Source organism: Myotis davidii, unplaced genomic scaffold, assembly GCF_000327345.1.
Source record: "Myotis davidii unplaced genomic scaffold, ASM32734v1 scaffold6, whole genome shotgun sequence".
Taxonomy (NCBI): Eukaryota; Metazoa; Chordata; class Mammalia; order Chiroptera; family Vespertilionidae; genus Myotis; species Myotis davidii.
Genome location: NW_006383011.1, coordinates 10251520 through 10273297, shown reverse-complemented (window position 1 = coordinate 10273297; position 21778 = coordinate 10251520). Strand labels below are relative to the sequence as shown.

General features: G+C 50.3%; 1 protein-coding gene across 2 annotated transcripts in view; it reads left to right on the top strand.

The window, feature by feature from the left end:
- Positions 1 to 21778, top strand: part of SPTBN1 (spectrin beta, non-erythrocytic 1) — a 128254-nt gene that overhangs the window by 75910 nt on the left and 30566 nt on the right. For both annotated transcript variants that reach the window (XM_006778594.2, XM_006778595.2), the window contains exons 4-17: positions 1885 to 1976; positions 3073 to 3153; positions 3531 to 3646; positions 6643 to 6755; positions 7509 to 7696; positions 8777 to 8894; positions 9894 to 10052; positions 10699 to 11001; positions 11319 to 11472; positions 11967 to 12837; positions 12925 to 13062; positions 14083 to 14839; positions 15767 to 15969; positions 20265 to 20355. In XM_006778594.2, coding sequence (XP_006778657.1) covers positions 1885 to 1976; positions 3073 to 3153; positions 3531 to 3646; positions 6643 to 6755; positions 7509 to 7696; positions 8777 to 8894; positions 9894 to 10052; positions 10699 to 11001; positions 11319 to 11472; positions 11967 to 12837; positions 12925 to 13062; positions 14083 to 14839; positions 15767 to 15969; positions 20265 to 20355 — 3384 coding nt within the window. The remainder of the gene's footprint in view (positions 1 to 1884; positions 1977 to 3072; positions 3154 to 3530; positions 3647 to 6642; positions 6756 to 7508; positions 7697 to 8776; positions 8895 to 9893; positions 10053 to 10698; positions 11002 to 11318; positions 11473 to 11966; positions 12838 to 12924; positions 13063 to 14082; positions 14840 to 15766; positions 15970 to 20264; positions 20356 to 21778) is intronic.

Sequence of the window (21778 nt, the reverse complement as noted above, 5' to 3'; positions counted from 1 at the left end):
TAAACCTACTTTTGCCACACCCTATATGTATTGATCCCGCATCGGCTAGGGGCCAGCTCACATCTTGCCTCATCTGAAGCTTCCCCCCTCCTCTCTTATCCCCAGCTCCTGAATGTACAGATTTGTCTTATGTTCCCTGTGTGTGTGTGTGTGTGTGTGTGTCCCTGTCCCTGTCCCCAGGGTTCCCAGGGTATGGCCTGCCCTGTCTGTACTTAGCAGGTAATCCATGAACTACTGATGACAAGTTATAAGAGGTAAGGGAAGGGCTTTAGGAGCGTGGGACTGAGGAAGAGAGTAAAAGACGGCTCTGGCCCGTGTTCTCAGTGATTAGAATGTTGGCTCCATGGGTCTCAGGTTCCATTCCTTGTTAAGGGCACATACCTGGGTACCAGGTTTGATCCTCAGGCCCGAGATGTAAATGTTTCTCCAAAGAAACATCAGTGTTTCTCCCCATCTCCTTCTCTCCCCTTCCCTCCCTGTCACTCCCTCTAAAAATCTATGAAAAAAATATCCTCAGGTAAGGATTAACCAAAAAAAGAGAGAGAGAGTAAAAGATGGTGTGGGGCACTGGGATGAAAGTCTCTGCGTTTGCCTAGTCTAAACAGGCAGCCATCTTCATTCCAGAAGGGGCTAGACTGCTTCTAGAGGAACAAGTCTGGAAACAGATTCCCTTCTTCACACAGAAGCATAAGAAAGTTGACAGGTTAATGTGTAAAATTCTACCTGCCTTTCTTGGTGAGTCTGTGTCTGACCCTTTGAGTGTGTTAACTCTTTCATATTTACTTTCTGCTAAGGATCCTAAGAATAGAGTCGGGAGTTTGTGCAGACTTAGACTTCACCTACCTACCACAGTTAAGGATGGAGAATTTTTTAAGAAGGATAACTGCTAGGTGGCCCCTAATCCAAAGAGCTGGCATTTGTGGGTTCCTTGTTATGAGCTCAGGATGTCCTATTCTTTATTTATATGAGTGCACAGCAGTGTTGGGAGACAGCCACTGCTGGAGTTGCCATTCCTCAGATGGAAAGGGAGGGACTCGCCTCAGGACACACAGTCGGTGCTGGAGCCTGGATTCAGACCCAGGCAGCCTGACTTCGGTGCCATAGACCAGACCTGTGTACAGTGTTGGCTGTCTCAGACCATTGGGGCTGCTGTAACAAGATACCACAGACTGGGTACCTTAGACACAGTAGGAATTTACTTCTGGAGGCTGTACGTCGGGTGAGGTCCTATTCCAGATCGCACATGTCTTGTCCTGACATGGTGGAAGGGGCTGTGGATCTCTGCAGCCTCTTACCTAATCCCTCTCACGACTTAATCACCTCCCAAAGGTCCCACCTACAAACACTATCGCTTTTGAGACCTAGGGTTTCAGCGTAAGAGTTTGGAGGGGACACAGATGAGGAAGCACAGCATTTCAGTGCGTGCTCTCCCTGCGAGGTTGGGTCAGCCCTCAGGCCGTGATGCACACACCGTCCTCATCCATGAAGGGCGCACCTGGTGTAAAAAATGTTTGGTTATGAAACACTGCACATAATGGTTTTCTGGGGTCTGATGAGGTTCAAGGTGTACCATAGGAATCACTGTGCTGGCTTCTGGTTGGAACGATGGGCTAACTTGAAGGTGGAAATGACCCCTAATAGGAAGTCATGCAAGTAACTGGCCTATGCTTCCATCTTATTTCTGTGCAAAGTGGAAAATCTAGTCTGGCTGGTGTTCTTTGAGGCGAACCCTGGCTTCAGAAAGCAGCTCTCGGAGGAGGTGGGCTGCAGGGCTGGGTTTTGATCCACGGTTTCCTCTCCAATGTACATGCAGACCAGCTCTTCTGTGGCTGTCATTAGGGAGCTGACCCCTCTGTCTGTCTGACGTGTCCTTGTAAATCTTAGATCCAGGATATCAGTGTGGAGACGGAAGACAACAAGGAGAAGAAATCTGCCAAGGATGCGTTGCTGCTGTGGTGCCAGATGAAGACAGCTGGGTGAGTGGCGGGCGCCCCCCCACTCTGCTGCCGCAGATCCCTTTGACCCCGTGTTCTGTGGTCACTAGCCCAGGAGGAAAGGTCCCCCGGCTCCAACTCTACCGCCCCTATGACAGGAACCTAGAGAGCAGTTTTCTGTCGCATATCTCTGAGCATCTCTGATAGCTCCAGGAGCCCCTGTCCAGGAGTCAACGCCTCCCTTCCTTCCCTCTTAGATCCAAGACATCAGTGTGGAAACAGAAGACAACAAGGAGAAGAAGTCAGCCAAGGATGCCTTGCTGCTGTGGTGCCAGATGAAGACAGCTGGGTGAGTGTGAGCTCAGAGTCCGGCCAGGGGCCCGGGCCCAGTTCCATTGCGGACATCACTTCTAAGGTGCTGACAGGTGTCCCGCCGCAACCACCTCCACTGAGAGGGCTTGTTAACTGGCGAGTGGCTGATAGTCTGACCTTGGCGTGGAAGGAGTTCTGATTTATATTCTGGACCTCTCATCGCCACCATCAGTTTTCCTCTCTTTATTAAGGAAGCTCCAGAGGGCAGTATATCTTGAATTTTAAAACCCTGAAACCATGTTTAGGAATCACATCATGATATTTAAAAAAAACAAAACACCAGTTGTGGGGCTTCTCCTCCCTTTTATTTCTGCTGCTTCGGGGGAGTTTTGTGCAGTCACCATGAGAGTACTCTGTACGTTACTGCCCAGTTTTCCTTCCGTGTATTCTCTCACTGAAATTTCAGATCCGATATATTTCTAGAGAGCCCCGTCTTTTTTGTTGCTCACTGAAACTGCCGGGGCTCCTAGGTACTTGATGAGAACCGATTATGTACCAGGTGTTAAGTGGCGAATTGCTGTCGGGACTGCTTGGAGGACAGATGTGACTGTAATGGCTACGATCAACGATAAATGTGGACACCATAAAGGGGATCAAGTTAGACATGAACCTTTAATCAACCACAGATACGGAGTTATTAATAATCAAGATGGTGTAGAATGGCTGATTGATTAGGGGTAGATTTCAAACATGGGGAAGTTTTTCAGGGAGGAAAACCTATATATGATAATTCTGTTGTTTTTGTCTTGTGCTTTGTCTTTGCCAGGTACCCCAACGTCAACATTCACAATTTCACCACCAGCTGGAGGGACGGCATGGCCTTCAATGCACTGATACACAAACACCGGTAAACGGTTCGGGGGTGGGATGTTTACCTTCTTCTATAGCAGATCTGGGTGACGTTTGATCCTCATTATCCATTGCCTTCGATGTTGCACTACAGTGGAAATTGCTGCATTCCATGTGAGGAAAATGTGAGAGAATATGTAAAGTCTCCTAAACCAAATAGATGAGTTCTCTCGTCGTCCTCAGTTCCCCTGATGAACTTTGGAGACTTTATTTAAAAAAATCAGGTTTCATTTATTGATGGTTGAATAATATCCTAGAGTTTTACTCCCCTGAGAGGTGACTTGAACACCTTGGGAGTGATAATCATGTCTAACTGGCCACAGGATGTGTTTTCAAGCCGTGGTTTTTGTCGTGTTCCATTGTCGTTCCACATAGGCCTGACCTGATAGATTTTGACAAGCTAAAGAAATCCAACGCACACTACAATCTGCAGAATGCATTTAACCTGGCCGAGCAGCACCTTGGCCTCACCAAACTGCTGGATCCTGAAGGTAAGGACTCGGGGTAACAGGTGGGACCTTCGGCGTCTCTAGCACTGAGGGGTTAATACGAGGTCTGCCTTGTATCTGTTTTATTTGTACAGTATGCTTTGCAAATTATCCAAGGGAGAGGAGCTTAATTTTGCTGGGAGAATTATTCGAGGATGTGTGCAAAGGATTACATTTGAAAGGCTTTGAAAAATGAGTATTTAAACATGTTCTGAAGGAGAGGGCATGCCAGGCAGAGGGACTTGTGGGAGCAAAGGGTGAGGAAGGCGTGCTTTGGGGACCAGCAGTTCACTGGGAATGGTGTTTAGAGTGACAGTAGGAAATACCAGTGCACAGGTGGGTGGGGTCCAACAGGACAGACTTCTTAGAGCAGGGGTCCTCAAACTTTTTAAACAGGGGGCCAGTTCACTGTCCCTCAGACTGCTGGAAGGCCGGACTATAGTTTAAAAAAAAACAACTATGAACAAATTCCTATGCACACTGCACATATCGTATTTTGAAGTAAAAAAACAAAACGGGAACAAATACAATATTTGTATTTGCATGTGGCCCGCGGGCCGTAGTTTGAGGACCCCTGTTTTAGAGGGTAGTCAGCAGGCAGTGGTCAGCAGCTGTGCCCAAGGAAGAGCACCTGCCATAAGCCCCCGGGAATGGCTGGTAGCTGGCTTTCACCCCAGGGCAGCAGGCCGCATGGGATGGAGTGTGTGGAGACTGAGGACAGGGCCCTTGTTAGGAGGCTGTGCAGTGTTGGCTGATGAGCAAGCGCGTAAATGAGGAAGATGCCTCAGGAAAGGGGAGCCTGTGGGTGGAAGGAGGCGTAACACTTCCCAGCCCCTTTCGGCTGGCCGCTGGGAGGCACGGAATCACGTTCTCTGCGTGGACTTGATCTTTCTACTTTGTGAGTCCCCACAGCCATCCCCAGAGACAGCCTGCAGGGGACGGGGAGTTCACCTGCGTGGGGGCAGTTCCCCAGCTTGTGGTTCCCTTGCTTACCAAAATCCTCATTCTAGGCTTCTTTTTAGCATGAGTTATCATAGGCACTTTTTTCAGTTTTGAGGAACATAAGAGGATTTTTTTTTTTGTAGTGCTGAAGCTTTTTAGATCCTCCTCACTGTGAGCAAGTATTAGAGAGAGGAAACTGTATGTGAGTGAAAGTTTAAAGTTCTTATAAATATAGAACAGGAAGTTGAACTCCCTAAGGGCAGATGGAGGTCATGCGGCTGCCAAGCGGGCTTCTTGCTTTTTTTCCAGTGCATCAGATTCACTGATATGTGCACTGCAGGAAGCCGAGATAAAATTATCTTCGTGCTAACCCATTAAATGATTTCTCAATATAAACAGAAAACTAACATTCCTTGGGCTGTGATAAATCCTCATACTTAACCCCTACCTTCCTGTGGGAAGCCATTCTTCCTTAGCTCTTTGATGAAGAACCCTTTATTTTTGCAGCCACGATAACAAAATCTTTTTTAATAACTTGCTCATTAGTTAATCTTTCCAATCACTACCCAGTATGAAAAGGGAGTATGATCCCCCGGATTACAAAACAAGGGTCTAGAAATGGCAGCTGATGTGATGTCACTGACCCTGTGGTGTGACCTTGATCATTAGTTGTCCTTACTATTATTAGTAAACCCAGAGAGCCATTCGTTAAAATGTAGATAAGTTTAAAGAAAGGTTCTGTCTGCTCACTCCTTCCCGGTTATGTCAACGTTTTGTGTTTATTCAATTGCATACAAGACCGACATTTTTCTCTTGTTTTGCTCCAATTTGCTCTCTGTGGAGCACACTCTGATGGGACTGAGCAGACGCAGGAGTTGGTCACAGGGGGTCCTGGTGGGGGGTTGGACAGTAGGTGTGTTTCTGGCTCCCCGTGTCATTGGCTGCCTCGGTGACACTGGGCAGGGAGTTTTCAGCCGAGCTCTGGATCCTAGAGTTCTCATCCTTGCGTAAGAGAAACAACCCTGTCTCACACAGGGCCGCCACTGGGTAGAAGTGAGGGCGCATGTGTGAATGTACATTGAAAAAGAGCCTGATCAATTAAGAGTCATCTTGTGTGTTCTCCTCTTGCTAACCGAGTTGAGTACTTCACTCAATAATGCCAAAGAGTGAATTCTTGTTCACTCATTGCCATCTTCACTCCTTTGTTCCCTCTCTCAATTTTTTAAAATATATTTTTATTGACTTCAGAGAGGAAGGGTGAGGGAGAGGTAGAAACATCAATGATGAGAGAGAATCATCGATTGGCTGCCTCCTGCACGCCCCCTACTGGGGATCGAGCCTGCAATCCGGGCATGTGCCCTGGACTGGAACCGGGGACCCTTCAGTTTGCAGGCCGACGCTCTATCCGCTGAGCCAAACCGGCTAGGGCCCTCTCTCAATATTTGTTGATCACCCACTTTGTGCAAAGCAACACACTAGAAATTCTGGAGGTGGAATGACTCGCAAGGGCTTACCAAGCCAGAGTTCCTATCCTCAGGGACTCAGTCTTACAAGACACATAAAACGTGCATAAATAATTATAGTGCCTGGCTGAAAGTATATGTGTGACCACATAAACGAAGTCCTTAGGGGAAAAGAGAGAGACGGCAATTCTAGCCGTAAGGATTAGAATTAGCTGTGGTGGAATGGTAACTTTTCAGTTGGATCCTCAAAGGCTAGGAAGAAGGTGATGGAGTGTGGAAGGCCATTTCGGGCAAAGGGAAGTTGAGAGTAAAGGAAAGGACAATGGGAATTCTGGGGTGTGTGGTGAAGAGTCCAGTTTGGTGTAGATATATAGTGCCTGCGAAGAATTAGTCTGTGAATTTAGACATGTCTAGAATAGTGTTTGGCAATAGTGGAAACCTGACAGATAGTCAATGGATGGAAGGCATAACTCTCAGGTACAAAAAGCCAGGCACTGGCCTGGTCAGTGTTGACCAGTTGTTCCAGGGTGTTCTTGCTGCTTGAGTGGCAGCCCCACGAACACAGTACTGAAGGGAATCTCCCCTCGGTTACAGATATCAGTGTGGACCACCCTGACGAGAAGTCCATTATCACTTACGTGGTGACCTACTACCACTACTTCTCTAAGATGAAGGCCTTGGCTGTTGAAGGAAAACGAATTGGAAAGGTGAGCTCACACCAGTTTTATATGTTGTGAGACTAATTAAGGTTCACATCTTAATGCACTGCCTGCCACTGAGCCCCTGGCCCCGCCATGAACTCATACACTTAGCCAGGAGCAGCTTGGGGCAGGCTGTCCAAACGGCAGGGGAGTAGGCAGCATCCCACGGAGGGAGGAGTGGTGGCTTAGGGAAGGATGTGAGGGGCCATCGCAGACCCAGAAACATACCTCCCCCTAACCTTACCAGAAAATTGGATATTGAAAATCTGCTCGAGCCGCCTAATGTCATGGGCCTGAAGTCCTCCTCCCCACAGTTGAAAAGGCCCCAGTATTATGCTTTTTATTTCTCGTTTGCCTGCCATGTTATTTCGGAACACCTCAGACCAGATGACCTTGTCTTCTCGGTGCAGTAGGAATGGAAAGTTCATGGGTGTTCATGGGACAGGACCACGCACAATAGAGCCCTTTGTGCTTCTCTGGAGATTTGGGAGCTTAGGCAGCAGGAGTCATTGGGAATCTTAACCCCTGTGCCTGGGGGTGGGAGGTTCCAGAGCCACTTCCAGTTGAGTTAAGATGTCATTGCTCCCGAATAATGGCCACAGTCTGAGCGCCTGTTAACAAACGGTTCCTCAGGTTTCCAGGCTCGTGCGGAGTGGCCTAGAACCCTGACCGAGTGCGCCTGTGCTCACAGAGGGTGCGGTCACGTTTTCCTCCCGTCGTGATAACGCTGTCTTCCGTTTTTCTAACTCCTCCGTACAGGTGCTTGACAATGCTATTGAAACAGAAAAAATGATTGAAAAGTATGAGTCACTTGCCTCCGACCTTCTGGAGTGGATTGAACAAACCATCATTATTTTGAACAATCGCAAATTTGCCAATTCCTTGGTTGGGGTTCAGCAACAGCTCCAGGCATTCAACACCTACCGCACTGTGGAGAAGCCGCCCAAGTACGATGCAAACTGGGGTGCCCTGCCATTACTGTGGGGGGACGTCACTGCCGTCACAGACCCTGCTTTCTGACTGGCACGATCTTGTCTCTTAGTGAACGCCTCTTCCCTTAGCGAATGCTGCTCCTTTTCATCTGATCTGTGTCGCCCTGTGAGCCCTTTCCAGTAGATTGTGCCACTGATAGATGAGACTCTGAAGAAATTGCGCAGGTCTCCAATCCTTATTCAAAACTCTGGTGCCTGACGTATTTCAGAATTCCGTATTTTGGGGATTTCAGAGAAGTAGCAGTTGTGTGGATGTGGTGTACTATGATTCCAGTTGGGTGTGAGGAAGTAACCCATAATCAGGCCCATGAATAGATCCGTAGCAAAATGTGTAAATATTCACATTGTGTTGGAGAGAGACAGACAATAGTTTTACTGTTCCCAAAAGTTTGATTTTTCCACATCATGTAAGAAATAAGGTTTGGGCACCTTATCTCGTAATTATAGTTAGAAAGTTTTTCCTCCTTTTTCTGAAACTCCACTCAGTTGTGGATTCCTTGCTGAGGTCTCTGAAACCCAGTTATTGGTAGTCATGTGAGCTAATTACTGCTGAATGCGTTCAGCTGTGCACTCTGAATGGAGTAAGTCTGTCGCCCAGGATTTATGGTCTAACTCAGCGGTCGGCAACCTTTTGGACCTCACGGACCACTGGTTGGCGACTGCTGGTCTAAACCAAGCATGTCTAACTCCCTGCTAACGGGCCACACGTTTGACATGCTTGGTCTAAACCTTGAATGAGGTGATTAATAAAAGAATACTATTGGATGCTCCTAAATATAAATCTCAAATACACCAACCAACCAATCACACACAAAATTTCCACAGCTGGGCACACTTTGAGGTCTGTAATACCCCAAAACTAACCCACTCTGGTTTCTCTAACATGCGTTTCCCATAAATCAGACCAGAGATAAATGGCTTTTTAAACGGCGTGGCTGTGTGAAATTGTTCCTTTGCCAGAAGCAAATTAATATTTCCCCTTGAATTGAACAAAATATAATAAGTAATGTTTACGGTTGTTTTTTCTGTGCCTAGATTTACAGAGAAGGGGAACTTGGAAGTGCTGCTTTTCACGATTCAGAGCAAGATGCGGGCCAACAATCAGAAGGTCTACATGCCCCGGGAGGGGAAGCTCATCTCTGACATTAACAAGGTAAACCCCTCCCTCTGGTCCTGCGTGGGCCCGTCCTGTAGAGCCATGGTTCTGCTGCTGGGTTCTGTTGCTCGGTCCTGATGGACTGAAAGGGTCCAGCCCTGCCTGTGGAATTAAGGGGCGGGTGTTGCTCGGGAATTGCAGAGGCTCAGGGGATACCTGCGCTGGGTGGGTCACTTGGAGGTTTGGGGAGAATGTTAGATTTTATCAAACCGGCTTGAGTTCTGCCTGTTTACCTTGTTACTCATCTGTCAGAGGCAGTTGACTCAAACCGCTTTAGGTTGGGGAAGGGAGAACACAAAACCTTATGTCATGTATCTGGAATCCCCAGAGGCTGGGGCTGGCTCCTCTGTCAGAGAAGCTATTAAATGACTTCCGTTACCAAGCCTGTTGTGTCTGCAATTAGAGAATTTCACAGGGGCCATATTTCCAAGTACAAGTTTGAAAACTCTAGAACTTGGGTCAGTTTTACCCATTTAGAGTCTTTTAGTTGGAATTTTTTAAAATGTCATGAAGTAAGATGTATCTCATAGAAATGAATGTAATGTGTACAGTCAGTCAGTAAGGATTTTGGGGGGAAAATACACAGACGTGTGAATAAAAAAACAGTGGCTCAGGACGGGGTGAATGAGAGAGTCATCATAAGATTTCCTTCAGAGAAAAGTCATTTATCTTTTTTATAAGATCAGAGCTGTTGAAAGTAAGTACTTTGCTTCCTCTCAGTTAAAGTAAGATTTATTATTCAGTTGCCTTGCTCCGTATCTACAGTGTCTTGTTTTCCAAGAACAACACAGGACCGTAGATTTAGATAAGGGAGAGTGTTCCCGTGAGGCTACACTGAGAGGAAACTGCTTTTTTCTCAAGGCTCCAGAGGAGCGAGGATGGGAACGGGACTTCCCTTCTGCGTCCTTGGGTCTCTTGGAGAAATGCTAACTGTTGGCTGGAGCCAAGGGAAGTGCCTTGGATGTGGCAGGAAACGGTTCTTTTTCGCTTCCCTAGGCCTGGGAACGACTGGAAAAGGCGGAACACGAGCGAGAACTGGCCCTGCGGAACGAGCTCATCCGCCAGGAGAAACTGGAACAGCTCGCCCGCAGATTCGACCGCAAGGCAGCTATGAGGGAGACCTGGCTGAGCGAAAACCAGCGCCTGGTGTCTCAGGTTCTGCTCCCGAATTTTTCGAGAAACTTCCCCGGGGCTCATCTAGAAACGTAGGCTGTCCCCAGGGCCGCTGGTCAGCTTGTCAGCACCCGTATCTGAAGGAGCTGGCAGGTCTCTGCCCACGTCCCGCGAAGGGGATGTTTATACTTTCTAATACACTGTCTCTTCTGTTTATCCGACTTTTTACGGATCTGGAAGCAGCTCAAGCAGTTTGTTTAGAGCCAGTGAGTGTGTGTGAACTGGTCGCGTTTATGTAATTAAAAAAAAATTCCCTCTTTTCCTCGGTCTTTGACCAACTAGTCTTGCAAGGCAGTCGGTTGGGTCATGAAATAATACAGATGCCATTCTTTTCAGCTTGGCTCCACCTAAGTGATCACCTGCCCCAGGCACGTTAAGCCAGGTGCTAGCATTTGGACCCCTTTGTCATTGACAAGTTGCTGATTTGCTTTGGGGAGGGAGCATCTGAGAGCAAGTGTGGAGTTTTAAGGGTCCCGGGGAAGGCAGAGACCAGCCCCAGGGTTGCGGGGGGGAACCTCAGGGGGTGGTGTTTTGCTTTAACACCACCAAAGACTGTGCGCTCAGGATTCCACCTCTGTTCTGTTTCTTTGTTCCAATCAGATGGCTTTTTCATTCCGTTTCTCTGTAGGACAACTTCGGATTTGACCTTCCTGCAGTCGAGGCCGCCACGAAGAAGCATGAGGCCATCGAGACAGACATTGCCGCATACGAGGAGCGTGTGCAGGCCGTGGTGGCTGTGGCCCGGGAGCTCGAGGCGGAGAACTACCATGACATCAAGCGCATCACAGCGAGGAAAGACAATGTCATCCGGCTCTGGGAATACCTGCTGGAACTGCTCCGGGCCCGAAGGCAGCGTCTCGAGATGAACCTGGGGCTGCAGAAGATATTCCAGGAAATGCTCTACATTATGGACTGGATGGACGAAATGAAGGTAAAACTCGACGGCAAGGGGGCCGGAACTGATCCGGTGAGGCCTCTCTTCTCTGGGACCCGCCCACTAAGCCCCAGCATGCGCTGTGCCCCTTGTCTAACGGCCCGCTCTGCAAAGCCAGAGAAGGGCCACGCAACCCATGGGGGGAAGAGTGCTCTAGTTTGCTCATCATCTTCTTCCCCTAAGGACATGGGGCGGACAGCCGGCCACGGGCTGGGTGCAGCGTGGCTGCTGGCTCTCAGCTTGCTTGAAGATTGCAAGATGCTGAAGTCAAGGTTGTATTCACTGGTGTCCTGTCTGTTACCTCTTGTGCGCAGGTGCTATTATTATCTCAAGACTATGGCAAACACTTGCTCGGGGTGGAAGACTTGTTACAGAAGCACGCCCTGGTGGAAGCCGACATTGGCATCCAGGCAGAGCGGGTGAGAGCTGTCAATGCCTCCGCCCAGAAGTTTGCAACGGATGGGGAAGGTGAGGACGGGCCATTCCACAGTTACCTGACCCACCTTTATAGAAGCAGATAAGTTCTGTGTGGCAGCAGGACTTGGGAAGTTACGGTGGGCCACAGGCCACGGGTTTGACATGCTTGGACGGTAGTGGATACATGAGAGTCCGTGGGGTGGCCTTCTGAGCCCTTTAACTCTGTCTGGCTTTTCTCAGATGGGCGTGTCTTTTCCTTAAATACTCAAGTGCTCTTGGTTTTGAATGGCTTGATGCTTGGCAGCGAGACTTTGCCAGACCACACTTGATATGGCTGTGTACCAGCGACCTGATACACGTGCTCTTAATGTACCATTGCCCCTCTCTCCGGTTCCAGTTAAGACCTTAGAAGCGCTCTGTTGCCTCATAGAATTAGCCCTGCTAATCTCGTAGCAAGGACATGGGGTGTAGCTTACTGCCTGCACACCAGCAGGAACCTGTGCTAAACTCTGTTGCACACCCATTCCTTCCTTGGTGTTCAACAGGCTACAAGCCCTGCGACCCCCAGGTGATCCGAGACCGAGTGGCCCACATGGAGTTCTGTTACCAAGAGCTCTGCCAGCTGGCGGCTGAGCGCCGGGCCCGCCTGGAAGAGTCCCGTCGCCTCTGGAAGTTCTTCTGGGAGATGGCAGAGGAGGAAGGCTGGATACGGGAGAAGGAGAAGATCCTGTCCTCCGACGACTACGGGAAGGACCTGACCAGCGTCATGCGCCTGCTCAGCAAGCACCGGGCCTTCGAGGACGAGATGAGCGGCCGCAGCGGCCACTTCGAGCAGGCCATCAAGGAAGGGGAAGACATGATCGCGGAGGAGCACTTTGGGTCCGAGAAGATCCGGGAGAGGATCATCTACATCCGGGAGCAGTGGGCCCACCTGGAGCAGCTCTCGGCCATCCGGAAGAAGCGCCTGGAGGAGGCCTCGCTGCTGCACCAGTTCCAGGCGGACGCCGACGACATCGACGCGTGGATGCTGGACATCCTCAAGATCGTCTCCAGCAACGACGTGGGCCACGACGAGTACTCCACCCAGTCTCTGGTCCGGAAGCACAAAGACGTGGCAGAGGAGATCGCCAACTACAGGCCCACCATCGACACGCTGCACGAGCAGGCCGGCGCCCTCCCGCAGGAGCACGCCGAGTCCCCCGAGGTCCGGGGCCGGCTGTCCGGCATCGAGGAGCGCTACAAGGAGGTGGCTGAGCTGACGCGGCTGAGGAAGCAGGCGCTGCAGGACACCCTGGCCCTGTACAAGATGTTCAGTGAGGCCGACGCCTGTGAGCTCTGGATCGACGAGAAGGAGCAGTGGCTCAACAACATGCAGATCCCAGAGAAGCTGGAGGACCTGGAGGTCATCCAGCACAGGTGAGGGGTGGGGCGCCGGGGCGCCAGCCGGCCCCGCGCTACCAGTCGTCACCGGTGGAGTGACTACCCTCTTGAATTGCCTTTCAGGTTCGAGAGCCTGGAGCCGGAAATGAACAACCAGGCTTCCCGGGTCGCCGTGGTCAACCAGATTGCACGGCAGCTGATGCACAGCGGCCACCCGAATGAGAAGAAGATCAAAGCCCAGCAGGACAAACTGAACACCAGGTGAGCGGGAGGCCAGCGGTGCGGGGCTCGGGTGCGGGGCAGGGCGGCTGAGGTCCCTGGCTGAGCCTTGCTGTCAGGAGTTTCCCGTGTTGGGGTCAGTGGCATGGTGGTGCTGATGTCGCCGCATTGGCACCTGCCTTGTGACATACCCTCATTTTGCAAGACGTGTGTTTTGGGTGATGTCATTCAGAGCACCCTGGTGCCTGCCCCTCCCCACATCAGAAGTTAAGGCCCTTAACTGGTTTGGCTCAGTGGATAGAGCGTCGGCCTGTGGACTCAAGGATCCCAGGTTCAATTCTGGTCAAGGGCATGTACCTCAGTTATGGGCACTTCCCCAGTGGGGAGTGTGCAGGAGGCAGCTGATCCATGTTTCTCTCTCATGGATGTTTCTGATTCTCTCTATCCCTCTCCCTTCCTCTCTGTGGAAAAATCAATAAAATATATTTTTAAAAAAAAGGAAAAAGAAGTTAGGGCCTTGGTGAGGCATCAAGGAGGCTCCTGTGCTGTCCCTCTTAATAAAACCATTTCTGGAACAAGATTTAGGCATGTTGGAGACATAATTGGCCAATGAAAGTCCCGATCATCAAGGTAGACCTTTGTGTCGGTCTAATCTTTCTGTTGAGTAAACACATTTGAGTAGCTTGTGGTGGTGGATGGCTCAGGTCTGAAGGTTACTGTCAGGTGTTGGGTTTGGAAAACGTTGGTTGGGTGTGGCCCAGAGATGACTGAGATGTGTAGGGCAGACATGGGTTAATGGGCTCTTTGGGGGACAGGCATGTTGTCGCGGCTCATGCTGGAGCTCTATCACGAGCCCCTCGTCCTGCCAGCATGAGCAGCTTATGTTGCATCTCTGAGGATAACATTTGATGTCCATCTGCTGAGTGAGGTGATTTCCCCAAAAGCATGTAGTCGGAGCAGAGGTGGAGGGGAAGGACAGCTGTGACCATCCCTGTTAATGCCATTCAGCCACGCGCTGCCAGCGTGGCCCTCATACGCTCCCCCTGCCGCCCGCGCCCGCAGGTGGAGTCAGTTCAGAGAGCTGGTCGACAGGAAAAAGGACGCCCTCCTCTCCGCCCTGAGCATCCAGAACTACCACCTCGAGTGCAACGAGACCAAGTCCTGGATCCGGGAGAAGACCAAGGTGATCGAGTCCACCCAGGACCTGGGCAACGACCTGGCCGGCGTCATGGCCCTGCAGCGCAAGCTGACCGGCATGGAGCGGGACCTGGTGGCCATCGAGGCGAAGCTGAGCGACCTGCAGAAGGAGGCGGAGAAGCTGGAGTCGGAGCACCCCGACCAGGCGCAGGCCATCCTGTCCCGGCTGGCCGAGATCAGCGACGTGTGGGAGGAGATGAAGACCACCCTGAAGAACCGCGAGGCCTCCCTGGGCGAGGCCAGCAAGCTGCAACAGTTCCTGCGGGACCTGGACGACTTCCAGTCCTGGCTCTCCAGGACCCAGACGGCCATCGCCTCGGAAGACATGCCCAACACCCTGACGGAGGCGGAGAAGCTGCTCACGCAGCACGAGAACATCAAGAACGAGATCGACAACTACGAGGAGGACTACCAGAAGATGAGGGACATGGGCGAGATGGTCACCCAGGGGCAGACCGACGCCCAGTACATGTTTCTGCGGCAGCGGCTGCAGGCCTTGGACACCGGGTGGAACGAGCTCCACAAGATGTGGGAGAACCGGCAGAATCTCCTCTCGCAGTCCCACGCCTACCAGCAGTTCCTCAGGGACACCAAGCAGGCTGAAGCTTTCCTCAACAACCAGGTAACACGCCTCGTTCCCTCGCTTCCTCCCTCCCTCCCTCACTCCCTCCCTCCCTCCCGGCCCAGGCCCGGCTGCCTGTAGAAGCATCCTGGCCGGAGCTGTTGGTTTAAACACCCACCCCTGTATAAAATGAGGAGGATGGTGTAGAGACATTTCCCCGACTCCTAAGGCAGCGAGCCCGGCACCGTGTGGAGGACAGGCACGGGGAGCCCCGCGGAGCTGTCCTGCGTGCAGTTTGGTGGTGTCAGCTGCCACCGGGGACCCCTGTGTTCACAGTATGTCCTCATTCATAGTATCACGTTCAGTTGTTCAGTTGGCCCTTCTGTTTTTTTGAATGAATGGCTGTCTGCCTTGTTCTAGATGAGACACGTCACAGAGACTGGAGAAGGAAAAGCAGCTGAGGGTGGTCAGCACCATCAGGGCTGTTACTCTGTTGTAGAAGTCAGGGTTTGGAAGGTGTGTCACTGTTGCCCTCGTGGCCACGTGAGAGGACCCCTGTGGCTGATGCACAAAGCTTTGCCTACTTTCCTCCCTCCCTCCCTCTGTGGAAAAATTTAGAGCATTTAGCCACTTAGGGAAACGTAGTCCCTTGCGGAGTCCCTCATTAGGTGTGGCCCAGAGATGGGTGAGATGTATACGGCAGACATGGGTTAATCGGTTCTTTGGGGGGCGGGTGTATCGTCACCACTCTTGTTGGAGCTCTTTCGCAAGTCCCTCTTCCCGTCAAGCTTTTCCCCCCTTACAGCTTCTGTTTTGTCAGGTTCTTTGGATTATTTCCCGGTGTAGTGAGGAAGGAAGCAGATACGGGGAGGTGTGGTGCAGGGAAATGTGGGACCCAGGAAGGAGTGTCTCCGTTAATGCTGAAAGGGAGTCGCGGTTCATGACGTCTCGCTCTCCTGTGACTGTTTCCTTTCTCTTTGTAAATAGGAATACGTTCTGGCCCATACCGAAATGCCCACCACCTTGGAAGGAGCTGAAGCCGCAATTAAGAAACAAGAGGACTTCATGACCACCATGGACGCCAACGAGGAGAAGATCAACGCTGTTGTGGAGACTGGCCGGAGGCTGGTGAGCGACGGGAACATCAACGCGGACCGCATCCAGGAGAAGGTGGACTCTATTGATGACAGGTACAGTGTTCGGGGGCCCTCAAAGGGCGTCTTGCACCCTGGGGCTCTCAGGCACCTTAGTCACACTGGCCAGATGTCCTGGGGACTGTAGGTATAAATTTCCCCGTGGGTGGGGTATGGGCACCTAGCAGAATTTGATCTGCCTATCACAGACAAGCAGCGAGCAGCAAATGGCTGCCTGAGATTGTGATTCTCATTGTAAGATATGCACAAGTGTTCACAAAAGAAAGGAAAGCCTGGGACACGAGATGAATCCTTACCCAGAGACTCCTGAGAGCAGTAATGCTGAGTGGCCATCGGGTATAAGCCACGACCTTCCACCTGATGCGACCCGAGACCTCCCCCGGCCACACCCACATCGTCTGGGTCCACACCGACACCTCGAAGCCTGTCAGGAGGGAGTGGGGAGGGTGGGGAGGTTCGCTGGTCCCCAGTACCTGGCAGAGCCACAAAGGAGCCTTACCAGGCCTTCCTGAGAAAACGGGCTTGCCCAGCGCTGTGAGGGGTCTTTACCGTGGTGAGAGAGAAGGCCCTTTTCCTCTCTGCCACGGTGGCCCTACGATTGGTTGACTGAGTGCCCATTCTATTTGTTTGCCGTTCTAACAGTTGTTTGTTTGCAGTTCTAAAAGGTTTTTCTCCCTGCTTGAAGGACTGTTTGACCTTCACCCCTAATTCTCACCCTGCCTTGGTTATTACTAAAGGGGAGGTTCAGGCTGGCCAGTCACTATTCTCTGTTCCAGCTGATCTTCTCTGGTCCCAGATTGGGCTGCATTTAAGGGCTTAGTGTGAGATTGATTCATCGAGAAACAAGGCTTCCCTGGCCTCCAAGTACCATGAGCAGGAGGACCTTGTTGAGGTGTTCCCCTGCCTACCGTACCCAAGAGGGTCTCTCGGGACTCGGACCGGACCCCTGGGCCAGATTAACTTTTTATGGTTTGGAGGAGAAAGGGAATCACTCTCCCCATAAAGCTCCTCCCGGTCTCCTGCGCTGATTTCCTATGTTTGTTCTAAGGATGCCACTATAGAATAGGGTGTAACAGATTAATTGTAATTTTGTGTCTACTGCTTTTAAAACAGCTGCAAAAAAGAAAAATTTCCTCCACCAAACCCCTCTTAAATGAGTGTGAGAAGCAGGGATTGGGCAAGAGAAAACCTAGAGGGAAAAAAATTTCCCTTCTCCCTGATGATAAATCTCATTATTTTGGGGACTGCCATGCCCCACTCTCCTCCGAGGTACATGCACGGGGCTGATTGCCTGGTGGCGGGCTTGGCCCTCAGGGCCACGTGCGCTCAGGCACTGCCTTGCAGCTTCCCCGATTCCGTAGCTGCGAGGGGTTGTTCGGAACAGATGGCTTCGAGAGGACATTCATCAGGCCTCCGTGTGGCTTAACCTCCCTTTTGTCCTTGGCGGAGAGCCTGGGCTCCCGGGGTCCCAGGGCCTCCCTAGGATTTCTGGTTTTAGAAAGAAATGGGAAGAGGATCCTCTCCTATCGATCAGCATAAGAAAGGAGGAGGGCAGCTTGCCATTGGTCAGCTCCCAGGCTGGTGTTAACAGAATTCTAGTTCTACTTTCATGTCCCCAGGGGCCTCAAGATCTGAAAGTCTGAGTTCCAGGTGCTGCAGGCGCACAAGCTCAGTCACATCTGAACCTGGGGTTCTGATCCCCTGCCCAGAAACATTCTGAGGCTCCCATGAAGCTAGTCTAGAGTGCACAGTCACTATCATGTGCTTACATTCCAGAGAGCTGGTCAATTACCACCGAGTTTGTTAAATGAGAAAGTTCTAGAACAAAGACGCTGGCTCTTAACAGATGGGGGTGGGCTCGGTGTGACGGTGGGACCGAGCCTGCTGTCCCAGCCTGCCCTGCCGCTTCCTGGCTCTGATGGAAATTCCAGCCACGGGGAAATCCTGGGAGAGCCAGGACCAGCGTCCAGCTCCATGAGCCAGGCTCCGTCGCACATGGGAAAAAGCTGGAAGTCCCCAGCCCATGTGACCCAGGCACCGGGTTCTGTGCTTTTCCCAAGAACCTGAGTTTAACCCAGCAGCTGCCTCATGTGATGAGGGAGCCTCTGGGTCTTGTGATGGGGTGAGAGATGGAAATCAAGCCAGAGGTTTAACCTTGCCCCCAAACAAAGAGTGCTCTTAGGTCTGTGGGAAACTACGGCCAAGTTTTATAGGCGATCCTTCCCTATAATTAAATCCACGACCCAGCTTTGAAAGACCTTCCTGAGTTTCGCTTCATGAATGATTTCGGTCGCCACTAGTAAACAGGCCACGTGCACTTCTCTGGAGGGTGCTCTGAGTCAGCAGCATCTCAGCTGCCTGCATCGCTGCTTTCAGTCTGCTGAGCACATCACTCAGAGGCCATCCTCCCGCCCTCCCCATGGCTCTGTGTCATGTGGACACGGGGCCCCAAGTCACCATCTAGCTTTTCCTCCTTCCTGGACCCACTGTAAGAGAAAGATTGCCTGGGCACACAGCTGCTGGGCACACCCGAGATCTGATTATCCCAGAAGTGCATTCAGGATTCTGCCTGGTTGTATTTCTCTCTCAGTGACTCTTCTCAGACAGTGTTTGAAGTTGTTTGTAACCCCATGTCCTGTTGTAACTGCCAGTATAGGTTCTTCTTGCAGCCCTAGTGCTTTGTGAGATGCCGAGGAAGGAAGTGACAAGTCCCTCCGTTCAAGGGCTTTGACTAACTCCAACTCAAATCACCTCCTTCTAAGAAATTTGCTTTCTTTATAAAAGCAAATCTTAAAACCTCCCACAGATAGTGACTGGGACCTGAGGGTGGGGCACTTGAAGAGCTTTTCTTGGCATTCCTTCCCCTCCCACATTTTTAGACAACTTTAGCCCAAATTCACCAACAACATTAGAAAAGTTATTTGTAACTTTTGGCCTCTGACAAAGGATAGCAGTGAAGTAAAGGGGACTGGCCTTTATTTATTGTTGTTACAGAAACAACGGGATGCCTAAAATTGGGGCGGGGGGACTACTATCTTTAATTTCATCCCTAGCACATGCCATTTCAGTTTTCACCTTCTAATTGTGCCATAGAGTGCTATGTCGTTGAATTATGCATGAGCTCTTTCCATTTAGCATTATAGAAGGAATATTTTTCTGTTCTCGCATTTTGTCTAAGTGATACAAGCAAATTAAGATTTGTTTTCCTGAAGCGTGGAACCCCTTTCAGCTAAAGAAACTTAGAGTCATTGTATGTGTCTGGCCCATACCCGACGGTTTATCTCCATTCACTATCCTGTCGTTCTGCAGTCGCTGGCACCTGTAGGAGCAGAGGGTTTTCCTTTGCTTCCCCAGGCAAATAACGGCCGCAGTGCTGCTGCTGCCATTTGTTTTGCCAGCACATGTGGCATGTGGCATTGCTATTACGTGGCATTGCTGTCATATGGCATTGCTAGATCTTTCTTGTTCCTCCTTGAGGAGGGCTCTTTAAAAGTCAGCAGCTTGGCCGGGGTGGTTCCGTGGTTGAGCATCAACCTATGAAACATATATATATATATATTTTTTAAATATATATTTTTATTGGTTTTGGAAAGGAAGGAAGAGGGAGAGAGAGATACAAACATCCACAATGAGAGAGAATCATGGATCGGCTGCCTCCTGCAAGTTCCCCACTGGGGATTGAGCCCGCAATCCCGTCATGTGCCCTTGACCAGAATCGAACCTGGGATCTTTCAGTTCGCGGGCTGATGCTCTATCCACTGAGCCAGTCAGCAGCAAGTGCTGTCCGAGCTGCTCTTCTCTGTCATTGTGGAGAAGCAGTTTGTGTTCCCTCCCAGCCCTGCCATGGGGACTGGCGGGGGCGGGGGAGAGACCTTGCACATCAGCAAGAAATTGCTTTGAGAATCAGAATGAAAAACTCAAACCTCCCCATCAACATTTTCTTTGCCATGTTCATGCCCCGTCACCCAGTTACAGGTCCCTCGGAGATACGATCACGGTGCCTACAATGGGGGTTTGCACACCTGCGAGCTCAGAGTCCCTCCCCCAGCACTAGGTGAGGAGGCACCAGGTTTGTACGGCTCATTTGACTGCGTCCTTGGCCTGTTGTGTGGCTTCGACAGGTGTTTTGCTCTCTTTTGCACCATGAGGCACTCATCTGGAGGACGCTGAGAGCTCTTGTTTATCTTGTCTCCTTGGCAGAATTGAGAACTGTAAGCAAACGGTTTTCAGCACACAGAGAGACCCAGGGGAGAGATCGAATTGTGAAGTCTGTGTTTCCAGATTCTCTAATTTAAAAAAAAAAAAAAATGTTCTTATTATCATTATAACAGACATAGGAAGAATCGAGAGGCAGCCAGTGAGCTTCTGATGAGACTGAAGGACAACAGGGATCTTCAGAAATTCCTGCAAGATTGTCAGGAGGTACGTCTCCCACTCACCTCTCCCTTCCTGGTTTCTAGCAAGAGCCAGCCGCAATTTGGCAGAAGAGCCCCTGAAATAAAGCGGAGGCCAGAAATTCATATCACATGATTTTCAGGTGGGCAGTATGGTCGTGTCAGTTCTCCAGCTACAACTTACCACTTAGAGTGACTAGATAATTATAATCTGGAATATTATAGGCCAGAGCTGTGCTGTCCATTGCAGTAGACACTAGACCAGTGATGGCGAACCTATGACATGCGTGTCAGAGGTGACACGACTCATTTTTTTGGTTGATTTTTCTGTGTTAAATGGCATTTATATATATAAAATAAATATCAAAAATATAAATCTTTGTTTTACTATGGTTGCAAATACCAAAAAATTTCTATATGTGACACGGCACCAGAGTTAAATTAGGGTTTTTCAAAATGCTGACACGCCGAGCTCAAAAGGTTCACCATCACTGCACTAGACACGTGTGGCCATTTCATTTTACGTTAATTAAAATGAAATAAAATGAAGAGTGCAGCTCTTCCATCTTCCAGCAGTATTTTGAGTGCTCAGTAGCCACCTGTGGTTGGTGGCTGCCATACTGGACAACGCAGATGGAGAATGTTTCCATCACCTAAGAACTTTATACCAGACAGCGATGTCCTAGGATAGTCTGTAGCCTAATTAATACTTTAACTGTTTAAAGCAATGTCCAGTCTTTCCAGTGGGTTGGAAGGAAGGAACGGGAACTGGCTACCCAGTTAAGAAGCAGAGATTTAAAAGATACATATCAAGTTTCTTACTCGCTTAAGACCTTAAAATGTCCAACTTTCAGCCTCCTTAGCTTCCTGTCTCATATGCCAAGAGCAATAAGCCTGACTTCAAACTCTTGAGTTTTAACATGTGGTGTTAATCTGTGGTTCTTCTACTACTTTGTGCTCCCTGAGTACATGCATAAACAAACTTGGAAAACTACGGTTAGCCGGCGAAGTGCGATCTCTCCGCAGGCGCGGTTGGAGAGACGCCTCTAGCTGGCTTCACGTGTGTGCGTTCAGGGCCACGTAATCTTTCTCTGGGTGCCAGAGAACAGTGGTGTGGCCCAGGCCTCTCTAGAGTTTTATTTATTTATTTTTTAAATGTATTTTATTGATTTGTTACAGAGAGGAGGGGAGAGAGATAGAGAGTTAGAAACGTCGATGAGAGAGAAACATCGATCAGCTGCCTCCTGCACATCTCCTACTGGGGATGTGGCCGCAACCCAGGTACATGCCCTTGACCGGAATGGAACCTGGGACCTTTCAGTCTGCAGGCCGCCGCTCTATCCACTGAGCCAAACCGGTTCCGGCCTCTCTAGAGTTTTAGACTAAATTCCCCCAGAGGCAAGAATGGGATAAAGAATATCCAAGTGAGGCTGTAGGGACCTTGTGGGGAG